At 43.8% G+C, this 14,284-nt stretch overlaps 1 protein-coding gene and 1 long non-coding RNA gene across 4 annotated transcripts in view; one reads left to right on the top strand and one right to left on the bottom strand.

Moving 5' to 3' along the window:
* The window catches only part of LOC113633422 (uncharacterized), a 59,106-nt gene that overhangs the window by 11,252 nt on the left and 33,570 nt on the right, over nt 1–14,284 (top strand). The window lies entirely within an intron of this gene.
* Nucleotides 10,451–12,945, bottom strand: DCSTAMP (dendrocyte expressed seven transmembrane protein). Its single transcript, XM_027131587.1, has one exon. The coding sequence runs from the start codon at nt 12,496–12,498 to the stop codon at nt 11,296–11,298; it is 1,203 nt and encodes a 400-aa protein (XP_026987388.1). The 5' UTR covers nt 12,499–12,945; the 3' UTR covers nt 10,451–11,295.

The following is a 14,284-nucleotide window of genomic DNA, read 5'->3' as shown; positions in this document are numbered from 1 at the left end:
GAATGGGCGTCATCAGAAAATCTACAAACAACAAATGTTGGAGAGGGTGTGGAGAAAAGGGAACCCTCTTGCACTGTTGGTGGGAATGTAAATTGATACAGCGCCTTTAGAGAACAGTATGAAGGTTCCTTAAAAATCTAAAAATAGAATTACCGTATGATCCAGCAATCCCACTACTGGGCATATACCCAGAGAAAACCATAATTCAAAAAGACACATGCACCCCAATGTTCACGGCAGCACTATTTACAATAGCCAGGTCAGAAGCAACCTAAATGCCCATCTACAGATGAATGGATAAAGAAGATGTGGTACATATATACAATGGAATATTACACAGCCAAAAAAGGAACGAAATTGAGTCATTTGTTGAGATGTGGATGGATCTACAGACTGCCATACAGAGTGAAGTAAGTCAGAAAAAGAAGAACAAATACCGCATATTAACGCATGTATGTGGAACCTAGAAAAATGGTACAGATGAACCGGTTTGCAGGGCAGAAGTTGAGACACAGATATAGGGAACAAACGTATGGACACCAAGGGGGGAAAGCCGCGGAGGAGTGGGGATGGTGGTGTGATGAATTGGGCGATTGGGATTCACATGTATACACTGATGTATATAAAATTGATGACTAATAACCTGCTGTATAAAAAAATAAAATAAAATTCAAAAAAAAAAGAAATAAGTTTTGGTTTGTTTTGTTTTGTTTTTGCGGTACACGGGCCTCTCACTGTTGTGGCCTCTCTCGTTGCAGAGCACAGGCTCTGGACGTGCAGGCTCAGCGGCCATGGCTCACGGGCCCAGCCGCTCCGCGGCATGTGGGATCTTCCCGGACTGGGGCATGAACCCGTGTCCCCTGCATCGGCAGGCGGACTCTCAACCACTGCGCCACCAGGGAAGCCCGAAATAAGATATTTTAATTTCTTTCTCTTAGGTTAATTAAGACAAAAATATATGATGTGTGAAGATGTCAACATATCCCATATTATAATTAGGATTGATTAGGTTCTAAAGCAGCAGATATAGGATCTAAGAGGAAGGCCAAGGTTTTACTTCCTGAATAGAACAGTAAAAGAGATCTATTACTATGAAGGTGTTTAGAATTACTGTATCTTACTGTCAAAGAGAAACGTAACTGACAACAAATATGGAGTCAATGAGGACATCATAATGACGCTTATAACAAAATACAGCCACCAAGCTGAGATTCGTTAGGTGAGAAATAGTGACTTAGACCATAATGTGATACTCTTTTATAAGCCATTAACATTAGAGATGAAAAGGAAGTTCTATTAAATTACCTGGGGCAATATCTTTCTTCCTCTACAAGATTAACAAAGCACACTTGACAACAGATGTCTCAAGAAATTTAACTAACCATTTGTTTAAATCTAACATGGATAAGCTGCAATTAAATAAGCATTTTATGCCCTACATTAGATTGGCCCTAATGAGCAAGTCTAAATCTTGTTTTCAAGATCAAAATTGCCTTTTGTGACAGCACCTCTTTGCCAGTCTGTCCTTCCAATAGGGACAAGCACTTCAGAGTAAGGGCAAGCATGCCTAACAGATAGAGACAGCAGGTCACTCTCCAGAAGTCGCAAGAACTGTTCAAAGTCACGGTCCATTAGAAACAACAGAGACTGTGCTACTTCAGAAAGGTAGTTTGGTTTCAAGAAAATTAAGACCCTTTTCCCAACCCCTCCAGTGCCCTTGTCATAGAGAAGAGGGGTAAACTGGGCATTCGTAATAGATGAGGGCAGAGAAACTGGCCATGATTCCCTAAAGGCACTGCCTGCCCGGTGCCCTTGGCACTTACCAAAAGCTACCACATATTGTTATTTTTTGTCTAAGCATCTGTCTGTCTTCCTGACTAGATCGGAAGCATCCCAAAGGCTGGTACCAAGGAGAGCTGTCTGGGTATCACCAGCACCTTCTGTGTGCCCTGTTCAAGTGTTTGCTGTAGATATTGGTGATATTTTTAGGTAAATAAGTAAGTTAGTTAATTAGTAGAATTTCAAAAGGCCAAAGGATCCAATTTTCTCTAAAACTTGAGCAGTTGATTTAAAAAAAATTTTTATTGAAGTATAGTTGATTTATAATGTATTTCTGCTGCACAGCAAAGTGCTTCAGTTATACATATATATACACATTCTTTTTTAAAATATTCCTTTCCTTTATGGTTCATCATAGGATATTGAATATACTTCTCTGGGCTATACAATAGGACCTTGTTGTTTATCCATTCTATACATAATAGCTTACATCTGCTAACCCCAACCTCTCACTCCATCCTTCCCCCAACTCCCTCTCCCTTGGCAGCCACCAGTCTGTTCTCTACGTCCGTGAGTCTGTTTCTGTTTCACAGATAGGTAGGTTCACTTGTGTCATAATTTAGATTCCACATATAAGTGATATCAAATGGTATTTGTCTTTCTCTTTCTGACTAACTTCACTTAATATGATAACCTCTAGTTGCATCCATGTTGCTGCAAATGGCATTATTTCATTCTTTTTTATGGCTGAGTAGTATTCCATTGTATATATGTACCACACCTTTATCCATTCATCTGTTGATGGACATTTAGGTTGTTTCCATGTCTTGGCTATTGTAAATAGTGCTACTGTGAACACAGGGGTGCATGTATCTTTTTGAATTATAGTTTTGTCTGGATATATGCCCAGGAGTAGGATTGCTGGATCATGTGGTAATTCTATTTTTAGTTTTCTGAGGAACTTCCATACTATTTTCCATAGCAGCTGCACCGACTTACATTCCCACCAACAGTGTAGGAGGGTTCCATTTTCTCCACACCCTCTCCAGCATTTGTTATTTGTAGACTTTTTAATGATGGCCATTCTGACCAGTGTGAGGTGGTACTTCACTGTAGTTTAGATTTGCATTTCTGTAATAATTAATGATGTTGAGCATCTTTTCATGTGTCTATTGGCTATCCGTATTTCTTTGGAGAAATGTCTGTTTAGGTCTTCTGCCCATTTTTGGATTGGGTTGTTTGTTTTTTTGTTGTTCAGTTGTATGAGCTGTTTGTGAATCAAGCCCCTGTCATTTGCAAATATTTTCTCCCATTCTGTAGTTTGTGTTCTTGTTTTGTTTATGGGTTCCTTTGCTGTGCAAAAGCTTGTAAGTTTGATTAGGTCCCATTTGTTTATTTTTGTTTTTATTTCTATTGCTTTGGGAGACTGACCTAAGAAAACATTGGTACAATTTATGTCAGAGAATGTTTTGCCTATGATCTCTTCTAGGAGTTTTATGGTGTCATATCTTATGTTTAAGTCTTTAAGCCATTTAGAGTTTATTTTTGTGTGTGGTGAGAGTGTGCATTCTAACTTGAGCAGTTGATTCTTTGCCTAGTTAATGTGGGGCAGATCCCTTCTCTGTAGGAGGAATAAATGCAAAATGAGTAAGAAAAAATCACATATTGTATTAGTTTATTAATATATAATTTTAATAAACACAGTTTTGTTTTCTTTAGAAAACACAGTAAAGCATAAAATCATCAGAATATTTAAATAAGCCAAAACTTCCCTGGTGGCGCAGTGGTTGAGAGTCCGCCTGCCGATGCAGGGGACATGGGTTCGTGCCCCAGTCCGGGAAGATCCCACATGCCGCAGAGCGGCTGGGCCTGTGAGCCATGGCTGCTGGGCCTGCGTGTCCGGAGCCTGTGCTCTGCAACAGGAGAGGCCACAACAGTGAGAGGCCCGTGTACCACCAAAAAAAAATAATAATAAAATAAAAATAAAAGCCAAAACTTCAAATTCATCTTCACCTTCTCAGATCTTTTTTGGTTGAAAGTTATGCCAACTATATCAGTATCAGGGCTGTAGAACTGGTCCTATGTGCTGTTAACAGTTATTACAGGTAAAATTGTTCCATGGTTTAATAATTTGAGAAAATTTTGGGTGAAACAGGTTAAATGAGATTTCTTTATTATAGGGTTTCTCAAAGTTTTAAAATTATGCCAACATGCATTATGAATCTTCAAGGTTGGAAGGCAGATTGTGTGGATTTATTGACATCGTATAACTCTTTTATGGAACAACTAAGGGATTAGTGGTCTGAGGAACACACTGGGAAATGCTGACTCAGATTTCTAATGTAGGCTTCTTCTGCTAGAGAAATTTCACCATTGAAGACCTGTGTTGAAAGACCTGCAATTCAGTACAACTTCCTGGCATGATGGTTCTCAGTGCTGGCCAACGATTAGAATCACCTGAGAGCTTTAAACATGCCAGTGCCCAGGCCCCAGCCCAGGCCAGCTAAGTCAGGGTCTTTGAGGGTGAGTTTTCCCATCTATAAAATAGAAATAATACTACCTACCTCACAGGATTATCATGTGTAAAATGCCTACTCTGGTGCCCAAAACAAAATATGGTCTTCGAAAAACTGTTTCATTCTGGGGAGAGTGTAGAATTTCAATTTTAAAGTGTAGAAGATATTATTAAAATAGAAAATCACTATTTGGCTGGCCCAGTTTTGCCTCCATGGATGCTAAAATTAGAGGGTAAATGTATGATGAGAAACAGGATGTTTGCATAGTCTGAAGGTATTTCCCACAATATACTTATTCGTTCCAAAAGGAAAATAGTAACTTCAACAGTGGAAGAATCTGCGGACCCCATCTTAACTAAGTGAAGAAAGGTAACCTCACCAGTAATGAGACATATTAACATCACATACCCCTGATCTCATGCATTGAGAAGAGCATGCCAGCGCTTCTGTACTATTGTTGCCCAAAAATACATTACCTGGGTTTACTTATAAGGAAACATCAGACAAACCCAAAGCAAAGGACATTTTACAAAATAAGTGGCAGCACTCCTCAGAAATGTCAAGGTCATGAAAGAAAAAGAAAGACAGACTGAGGAACTGTCCCTGACTGGACGAGACTAAGGAACCATGACAGCCAAATGCGATGCATGAGCCTGGATTGGATCAAGGACTAGTCCTTGGGACATTAGTGGGATATTAGTGGGACAGTTGGTGACAATCCAATGAGTTTTGTAGAGTTTTTCAGTGTTATTTAACACTGAAATGTTAAATGTTAAAATAATATTTTTCAGTGTTATTTACCTGGTTTTGACAATTGTGCTGTGGTAATGTAAGATGTTAATGTTCGGGGATGAGGGGTGATGGGTAAATGGAACGCTGTACTTAGTATTTTGCAACTTTTTTGTAAGGCTGAAACATTTTCAAGATGAAAAGTTAAAAAGTTGTTTTAAAATTTTAATGCTTCTTCATTTCTTCCCATTCTGGCACTTTAGAGATAATAGAATCAGTATTTTTCCCTCTTAGGTATTTTGAATATAGGGGAAATAGGCCCCTGTACTGTAGCGTGTACATTGATTATAGTGAAAAAGAGGCCCAAGATGCACATTGTAGGAAGCCTCTCATATGACTTTAATAAATGTGTTCTCTAAATAAATGTGGCTAGAGGCTTTGGTAGAAGAGGAAAAACAAAAGAGATCCAGGAAAGTAGAGGATAGGAGCAGAGGAGGTGGTGAGAAGAAATTAGAAGCTGCTGGAGATGGGTTTTGGAAAGAGTTCTTGAGTAAGGGGGCAGGGGGAGGACAGACAGCTGTGGGTAGGAAATAGCTATGAAGGCTATTAAGAAGGGCAGAGAAGGGGTAGAAGCATTTAAAGATATTTTGCTCGCATCATACATGTATGTCCTCCTTGATATTTGTTTGTGAGCCTGCAGTAGAGATTTTGATTTTTTCCAATTTTTTTCTGTTTTTTTCTTTGAATACTACTCTATGCTGAGACTCTCCTCGAAGGGCCTGGTTATAGTGCTGTTACACTGAGATACAGTCCAGATCGTGTGCCTTGTTTGCGAGACAGACGACACAACAATTTATCTGGTAGCCCTTTGGCCCTTATGGAAAAAGGGAGTTTGGCCCTGCAACCTCAAACCGCTGAAGGACCATGCAGTGTAGTTCTCTGTTGCTGGGCATGAGTAAGGGTCACGATCAGTAGACTTAAGGAGAATTGCTGGAACAGTGTGGCTGAGGAGCTGCATGGGGCCTCTCACAGGTTGTCTTCACTGGCAGTGTCCATTTGTTTCTTCCCAATCATTTTCAGGACTGGAAGCCAGAAATGAATCTGAAAAGACACGAAGCTGGATGAATGAGCATTAGAGTCATTTCAAATGCCACTGACACAAACTTTTCACAAGACTTTGAAATGGCCAGGAAAGCTTATCCTTAGGGATTATTTCGGTCTTTCATTGTCCATGAACTATTTTCCAGCTCTGTAAGCTGTAGATAGCTGATGGCAACAACGCAAATGATTCTTGTCCATGCACATGCAAATGAATTTCACCCTGCAGAGTACAATTGACCCTCCCATCCTCCCTTGTAGAAGCCAGTTTTGTATCTATTAAACAAATTCATTTTGGTATTCAAGATGGCCTGTATGTATGTGTGATTTAAATTGTTCTTTGAATTGGTTGGAGTTTCTTACTGTTCTGTCTTTAATATGTTGAATGAAATCTTTGACAAGTGTTATTTTATATGTGTATGAAAGTCATTATGTTATCATATATATGTATAAATATATACATATATATCATCATATATATATATATATATATATTTTTTTTTTTTTTTTTTTTGTGCGGGCCTCTCACTGTCTTGGCCTCTCCCGTTGCAGAGCACAGGCAACGGACGTGCAGGCTCAGCAGCCATGGCTCACGGGCCCAGCTGCTCTGCGGCATGTGGGATCTTCCCGGACCGGGGCACGACCCCGTGTCCCCTGCATCGGCAGGCAGACTCTCAACCACTGCGCCACCAGGGACGCCCTCATCATATATATTTTGTAATACTGGAGAATGAGCAAATTCTTTGGAGTTTACCAAGCTGTAGTAGATACTTCCCTTCTGTTATTTATTTATCCCGGTAAAGTAACTCTGACTGGGTATTGTTCTTTAATAGCCATTAGAGAGGGCCTTCCCGGTAGCTTTTCTACAATATGACTGAATGTACTCACTTGAAATCAGTGTTTTGAAGGCTATCTGGTAGAATCCTCTGGACTGGCATTGCTGCAGAGTCTTCTGGACTTAGCCATGTACATCTGTTCCCCGTCACTGTTCACCTACCCCCACCCCCACCCCGAAAGTGTCCTATCTGTTGCAGGGGATATAAGCCCTAATGTAATGTTGAAGAGTGCTTTAAAATTCCATTTGCCCTTCAAAATCAAAATTTCCCTAATTACAGGTTATAACCCTATTTTGGCTTTACCTTTGTAAAGTACAGACTCAGTTTCCTTTTTACTTCTCCCACTGGCTGCTTTGATCTTTTCTTCAGTAGCTTTGCATGTAGGTATTGGATGCGCTCCCTCTGCACACTTGGGTAGAAGGATGCTGACACCAGGATTTTAAGTTGCATCAGGATGGAGGACAGCAGTCCTAGCATCACTAGTATCACAAGAATAAAACTGAGAGGAATCCAGGTCTCAGACAGAAGTAGCTTTGGTTTAGGGAGGCAACTGGCTTCAAACAGAGATATATTAAATGAAGAATCATGGATGATGTCTTGAGCTTCTTGTTTCTAAAACAAAAGAATAAAATCATCAAGATCCATGCCATTTTCATACTCTGTCCTTGTCTTTCTCAATACTGCCCCGTAGCACGTAACATTTATCTTAAAATATGCAGGGAGCTTTGGCTGAAGGGGCTATCCCAGCTCCTTTTATCTGCTATGACTGGAATAAAGGAGAAGGGATGAATTTTAGTTTTAGCCATTGCAGAGTTTTCCAAAGTGGGATTGTGGAAATATAGATTTCCTTGAGAGAAGGATATCAGATAAGTTTGTTTGCTCTGTCCTTTCTTTAGAGAGTCACGATGGCCATGAGACTGTTGAGGGTGCTGAGAAGAAAGCAGAGAAATTTGCTTAAATTCAGCCAGCGATTCTCCTATTAATTTTGACCGCATGACTTATTTTTATGGAACACCCGTGTCTACACTTCAGAGCATGTGGGACTAACGAAAGATGGTTTTTGCTCAACTGGGGGAGAAGTCTTTTTCGTAGCAGAGCCCCTCAAGACCCAGTCATAGCCTCTCCATCTCGACAAACGCCTCGTCAGCAGACCACAGGGTCATAAAGATGTGGAGGCATTAAATTATGTTCTAAGTCATCCTTCCAGAGCTTGAGGTGGCGGGGAGGGGGGGGGGGGGGTGGAATTATTCTTGATGCAAGAATACAAAGAAGAGTATATTTACTCAGAGTGTCTCTAAAATCCTATTTATAGAGGTCTCAAAATAGGACATTTTCACATCTCTCTTAGACGATAGGAGGGGTGCATTCCTCCCCGCTTGAAGGCAAGAGAATAAGCCAGTTGCCCTCAACAAACTGACCCAGAGGGCAGATGACATTGAGCCACCCAGCCAAGCCACCAGCAGGAGACGCGTGTGCTGATTCAGCTCTTACTTTTCCCTGACCCGAGAAAGCCATATAGTCTCTTGGTGGATTTGTTTTCCAATTTGGTAAAACAGGAATTAATGGACCAGCTCCTGCCCATGAATAAACGACTCCCAGTGTAATTAAGCACCTTGGGGATGGAGCATTAACGTTACAGACTGGAGTACTTAGTAAGTTATTATCACTCCAACACCCTAGAGCCCTGGGGCGCAGAGGAGGAAAATGACTTCTGAAAAGAACCCAATCACACCCAGAGAACACCACGCACCTTCGATTTACCCCAATACCTGTGAAAAATCTGGAAACCCCAAAACCTGGGACTTCTACACAAATGTCAAGTCAGATCTGCAATTTCCCCAGCACTGTGGCTAAGCAGTAGAAAGCATTTGTGTTGCCTCTCCTTTTCTCTTATTAAAAAGACAGTTCACCTACGATTAAATAGAGAGATTTCAGTCCCCAGAACAGAGGCATGCATTCTTTTCAATACTGTTGAAGAAACAAACACATTGATTGAGTAAGTGATGAGATATCCTGCAATAAGAAAGCAGCGGGTGTCCGGTCTGGGAAGAAGTTATTTAGTCTAGGAATCTAACCGGGGATTTTGCAGCTGGGAGTCGGGGCTTCAGAAAGGTTGTCAACAGTCTTGTATGGGCTTGGTGGAGGGTAACAAACTCTCAAAATACCGAGCAATGTACTAAATGGTACCCCAATGTTTTAAAATGTGTTTGCCTCTCTCAAGTAAACAATTTGCCAAGGTGGTATTGAGTAATGGATGGAAGATTCACTCTGGTATCAGAGAGTCCTGAAAAGTTAATGCAGACCAATGCTGGGCACATAGTAGGTGCTCAATAAGTAGCGACTGTAGCTTTTTTTATTTATTATTATTATTTTTTTTTGCGGTACACGGGCCTCTCACTATTATGGCCTCTCCCATTGCGGAGCACAGGCTCCGGAAGCGCAGGCTCAGCGGCCATGGCTCACGGGCCAGCCGCTCTGCGGCATGTGGGATCCTCCCGGACAGGGGCACGAACCCGTGTCCCCTGCATCAGCAGGCGGACTCTCAATCACTGCGCCACCAGGGAAGCCCGACTGTAGCTATTTTTACTTACAGCGTCCACCTATCCAGCCAGGTCTATTCACGTCATTTCCCACTTTTCTTCTTTATTTAAAATTGTATAAAAGTGGGAGAGGGGCTTCCGCAGTGGTTGAGAGTCTGCCTGCTAATGCAGAGGACACGGGTTCGAGCCCTGGTCTGGGAGGATCCCACATGCCGCGGAGCAACTGGGCCCGTGAGCCACAACTACTGAGCCTGCGCGTCTGGAGCCTGTGCTCCGCAACGAGAGAGGCCGCGATCGTGAGAGGCCCACGCACCGCGATGAAGAGTGGCCCCCACTTGCCACAACTAGAGAAAGCCCTCGCACAGAAACGAAGACCCAACACAGCATAAATAAATTAATAAAACTCCTATCCCAACATCTTCTAAAAAAAAAAAAAAGTTTAAAACAAAAAAAAGTGGGAGAAACCTTGAGCCAATGTTTCTTTTCTTGCTTGACTTCTCCTTTGCAAATCTGCTGCAATGGAGAGACCAGGAACCTCCAAGGTCATCGTGGGATAAGGGCAGGGCACTGCCAGTTACGTGGAAGCCAGCTGCTGGTGGCACAGCCTCCCAGGCTCGTCAGGAGAGAGTCTGAGACAAGCTCCCACAGCAGTCTTGTGCTCGCATCTGTTCTGCGCCCACCACCCTGCTGTCACTGTGAGTGTACGTGGTGGCCTCCCCCGCCAGGACGTGAGCCCTTCGATGGCAGCCATCACGGTCTAGACAACTTTGCATCCCCAGGACCCAGCAAGACCCCAAAATGTATTTGCCAGGACATTGTCATTGGAAAGCTTCTGGGCCTTTTTTGGAAGGCAGACTTGCTTTTCTCCCCCCGTCTATCTAAACCAGTGAGAATTCACAAAACAGGCATGGGTTTTGGCTCAGAGAGAAATAGATGAGAGAGGAGCAAAAAGATGAAGGAGAGGGAAGAACTGAGAGGGGAAGATCAAAAAAGGGACTAAGGAGGGGGATGGACTATGGGGGAGAGGAGGAGAGAAGCCCTTCTACTAGCCGCCGCCCCGGATCAAGCCTGGTGGAAAACCTTGTTTGGCTTTCATTTGAAACACTGCTTCCATTATCCACCCTGCTCCAGATATGTAGAGCAGCAGGGTTCTTGTAATTAACTGAAGACTTCAGAGGAAACAGAGGGCTCAGAGTAATCAACTCCGAGAAGCAGCCCAGGATTAGGCGGGGCAGGGGCCAGACAGTGCCTGCTGAGCCAGGAGAAAAGGGGAGGGAGAGTGTGGATGCAGCAGGAGGAAATGGGCTTTCAAAGGAGGGTTTCCAGATCCCTTTCTGCCCTTCCCCTCTGAGATTTCCCCAGCAGAGGCACAATCTATTGTAGCTCGATAAAGAGGAGGGAAAATCAGACATATGGAAACAGTAGATGGTGTGTTCACCAGGCCAGGCTAGTGCACACCACCCAGCATGCATGACCTTCACACACACACGCACACGTGCACATGTACACACATACCACTACACGCGCTACGTGTGCACATGCACACAGGCACACACGTGTGCACGTTCCACGTAGCGCAGAATGCTAGGTTTAAAAACAAATAAAGACAAGTATCTGACAGTATCCAGATCCTCTGAAATGTCTACATAATCATCAATTTCCACAGGGAAAAATGGAAAAGAGAAAAGATGGGATGAACAAAAAGCATGGTCTCCTCTGTTGCGGTACGGCTGCCACAGGAAACTAATACAGTGATCAAAAATGTTCAGAATGTTCTCATGCTCTAACATTGGGGTTTCAACTCAATCTAACCAGCATTTTGGGTGTTCTTCCTACACGCCAGGCTCCGTGCCAGGCACTGAGGATCCAGAGGGGAATAAGACACTGCCCTGCCTTGGGAAGTTCACGATCTTTTGCAAACACACAGCAAACAGCTGGGATACACAGTGAGACGGGCCTGTGAGCACCTACCTCTCTGTGCAGCTTCAAGTGAACCTCAAGCCCTGGCAAGCTTTGGAAATGTTTGCTGATGGAGAAAATGAGCCAATATAGCAGATAATCTATGGCTGCAAACAACACCCAGATGTAGAGATGGGTAAGTACCGGGAGGAAAAACAGCCCCAGGTTTTTCCTGTCTTTAGGAGTCAGCCAGAAAGATGGGATGACGACATACTTCTTCCTTTCCTGCTTATTCAGCGGGAGGACGCAGGGCCTCTGTTCATGCCTCTCCCTCTCGTCAAACTGAACAAATTGTCTGGTGATGTAGATGTTCTCAAACTTCCAACCACAGGAGCCCAAAAATCGCCTCATGAAGAGGCCAGTGCCAAGTAGCACCAGCAGAAGCCCCGTGAGGGCAACCAGCTGCCGCCCCAGGGAAGACAACACCTCTGTCGCTGTCACCACCTGGTACAAGACACGCAGGGCTTTGTATGTAGTGTCATTGAGCTGTGCCTCCAGGGCTTGGCTGGGACTAAAAAGAGAGACCTCCAGTGTTTGGTTCCAAGAAACAAGGTCATCAAATAGACTTAGGTGAGTGGCAAGGCCGTATATCCACTGAATTGCTTCAATATATTTTTTCAAAAGTGGAAAATGGATGGAAAAGCTCTTTGCCCTTAGGTTGCAAGTCATACTGTCCAGGAGACCTTTAAAGTTGCGAAAAATATTTTCCACGTGTCCAAAGATGACCATCCCTGTGCCAGCAGTGATCAAAGCGTTCCTGCCTTCACGCAGGCCACACGAGAGGAAGAAGAGCAGAAGGAAACACCGTGCGTGCTTGGAACAGCACAGCAGAGCACACGTGACCATCCAGGAGGTGGTGAAGACTATGAACGAGGACAGAAACCAGTAGAAGGCCCCAGAGAGGAGGCCAACAGAAATGAAAGCAACAAAACAACAAGCGCCCAAATGTTGGGTGAAGTCCATCCATCCAAGCCTCCTTGGAGACACATACGTCCTCCAAAGACTGAGGAAGATATTGGTGCCTGAGGTCCAGACACCCATGCTCCCTGTGTCCCTGGAAATGAAAGAGAAACAGGGTCAGATGTTGCTTTTAAATGTCCTCTTTGTAAAGGGCACGGTGATAGATTGATTGCAAAAAATGGCCGTAAGTTTTTACCCTTCTCAGTCTCTACACTATTACTAAACCAAACTTGGGCCCGCTCGCTGCCAATCCACTGACACTGGATTGTGGTGAAGGGAAGTGCAGAGTTTATTGCAAGGTGCCCAGGGCAGGACCAAGCAAGGAGAACGGGCAGCTTGTGTTCAAAAGACCTGAACTTGATATAAATGAGTTTATTTACAAAACAGAAGTGGATTCACAGACATAGAAAACAGACTTACGGTTACCAGAGGGGATAATGGGATGGGGAGGTGCGGGGGAGCTAAGTTAAAACTTTGGGATCAACTGCTATGTATAAAATAGGTAAACAACAAGGACCTACTGTACAGCACAGGGAACTATATTCAGTGTCTTGTAATAACCTATAATGGAAAAGAATCTGAAAAAGAATATATATACAAATGTTTATGCATAACTGAATCACTTTGCTGTACACCTGAAGCTAACACAACACTGTAAATTAACTATACTTCAATTAAAAAAACACGGTTTTAAAAAAAGATCTGGGCTTCCCTGGTGGCGCAGTGGTTGAGAGTCTGCCTGCCGATGCAGGGGACATGGGTTCGTGCCCCGGTCCGGGAAGATCCCACATGCTGCGGAGCGGCTAGGCCCGTGAGCCACGGCCACTGAGCCTGCACATCCGGAGCCTGTGCTCCGCAATGGGAGAGGCCACAACAGTGACAGGCCCGCGTACTGCAAAAAAAAAAAAAAAAAAAGAGAGAGACTTGAGCTCCGCAGTGGCTTTCGGGGAAGGGTTGTTAAAGGAAAGGTGAGGGAGGGGGTTGCAGGGCGCCTGATCAGCTTGGTACATCCTTCTAATTGTGGGTGGTGAGGTAACAGCGTGATGTTTCGGGAATTAACATCATCAACCTCTGGTTCCAACCCCTCTGGGGTCTACATGCTTATCGTCACGGGCAGGTAACTTCTGCCACCTGGTGGGGGGTTTTAATGTCTGCAAAACACCTCAAGGATATGGTTCAGGTTATTATCTACAGCCTTGAGGAGGCACTAAGAGTCCTTGACTTTGTGTTATGGCTAAACTCTTATTATTTTGTCTTACTTGACTGTTTTCCTTTGTTTCTGCATTTTCTCACTTTTCTCATTAAATTTGCTCTTTGGACTTGGGGGGAGGCCTACGAGGCTAAAACTTTTCTACAAACAAGAGGTGGGGGACATGGGGTGTGTCCCTGGGGAGGCCCCGCAGGGTCCTGCTCAGTTTCTACACCTCCTTGCAAAGTGACATTACAGCTTCTCCCATCAAGAAGTGAGAGAGGGCTTCCCTGGTGGCGCAGTGGTTGAGAGTCTGCCTGCCAATGCAGGGGACATGGGTTCGTGCCCCGGTCTGGGAGGATCCCACGTGCCGCGGAGCGGCTGGGCCCGTGAGCCATGGCCACTGAGCCTGCGTGTACAGAGCCTGTGGGGTTTATTTCTCCAGCCCTTGAATTTGGGATGGCCTTGTGACACCATCGGCCAATGGAATGTGGCAGAAGTAATAGTATGCCTGTCCCGAGTCTGTGATTCCCTCCTGCCTCTCTTGGAACCCTACTACTAACTTGTTGACAAGTCCAGGTATTTTAGCTTCTATTGCTGCTGTAGCAAATTTCCACAGACTTAGTGGCTTATAGAAACACATATTTATTCTCTCACAATTCTAGAGGTCAGAAGTCT

The sequence above is a fragment of the Aethalodelphis obliquidens genome, unplaced genomic scaffold (assembly GCF_003676395.1).
Source record: "Aethalodelphis obliquidens isolate GAN/ISIS:26980383/991018 unplaced genomic scaffold, ASM367639v1 scaffold39, whole genome shotgun sequence".
Classification (NCBI taxonomy): domain Eukaryota; kingdom Metazoa; phylum Chordata; class Mammalia; order Artiodactyla; family Delphinidae; genus Aethalodelphis; species Aethalodelphis obliquidens.
This window is presented reverse-complemented; position numbering and strand designations above follow the sequence as displayed.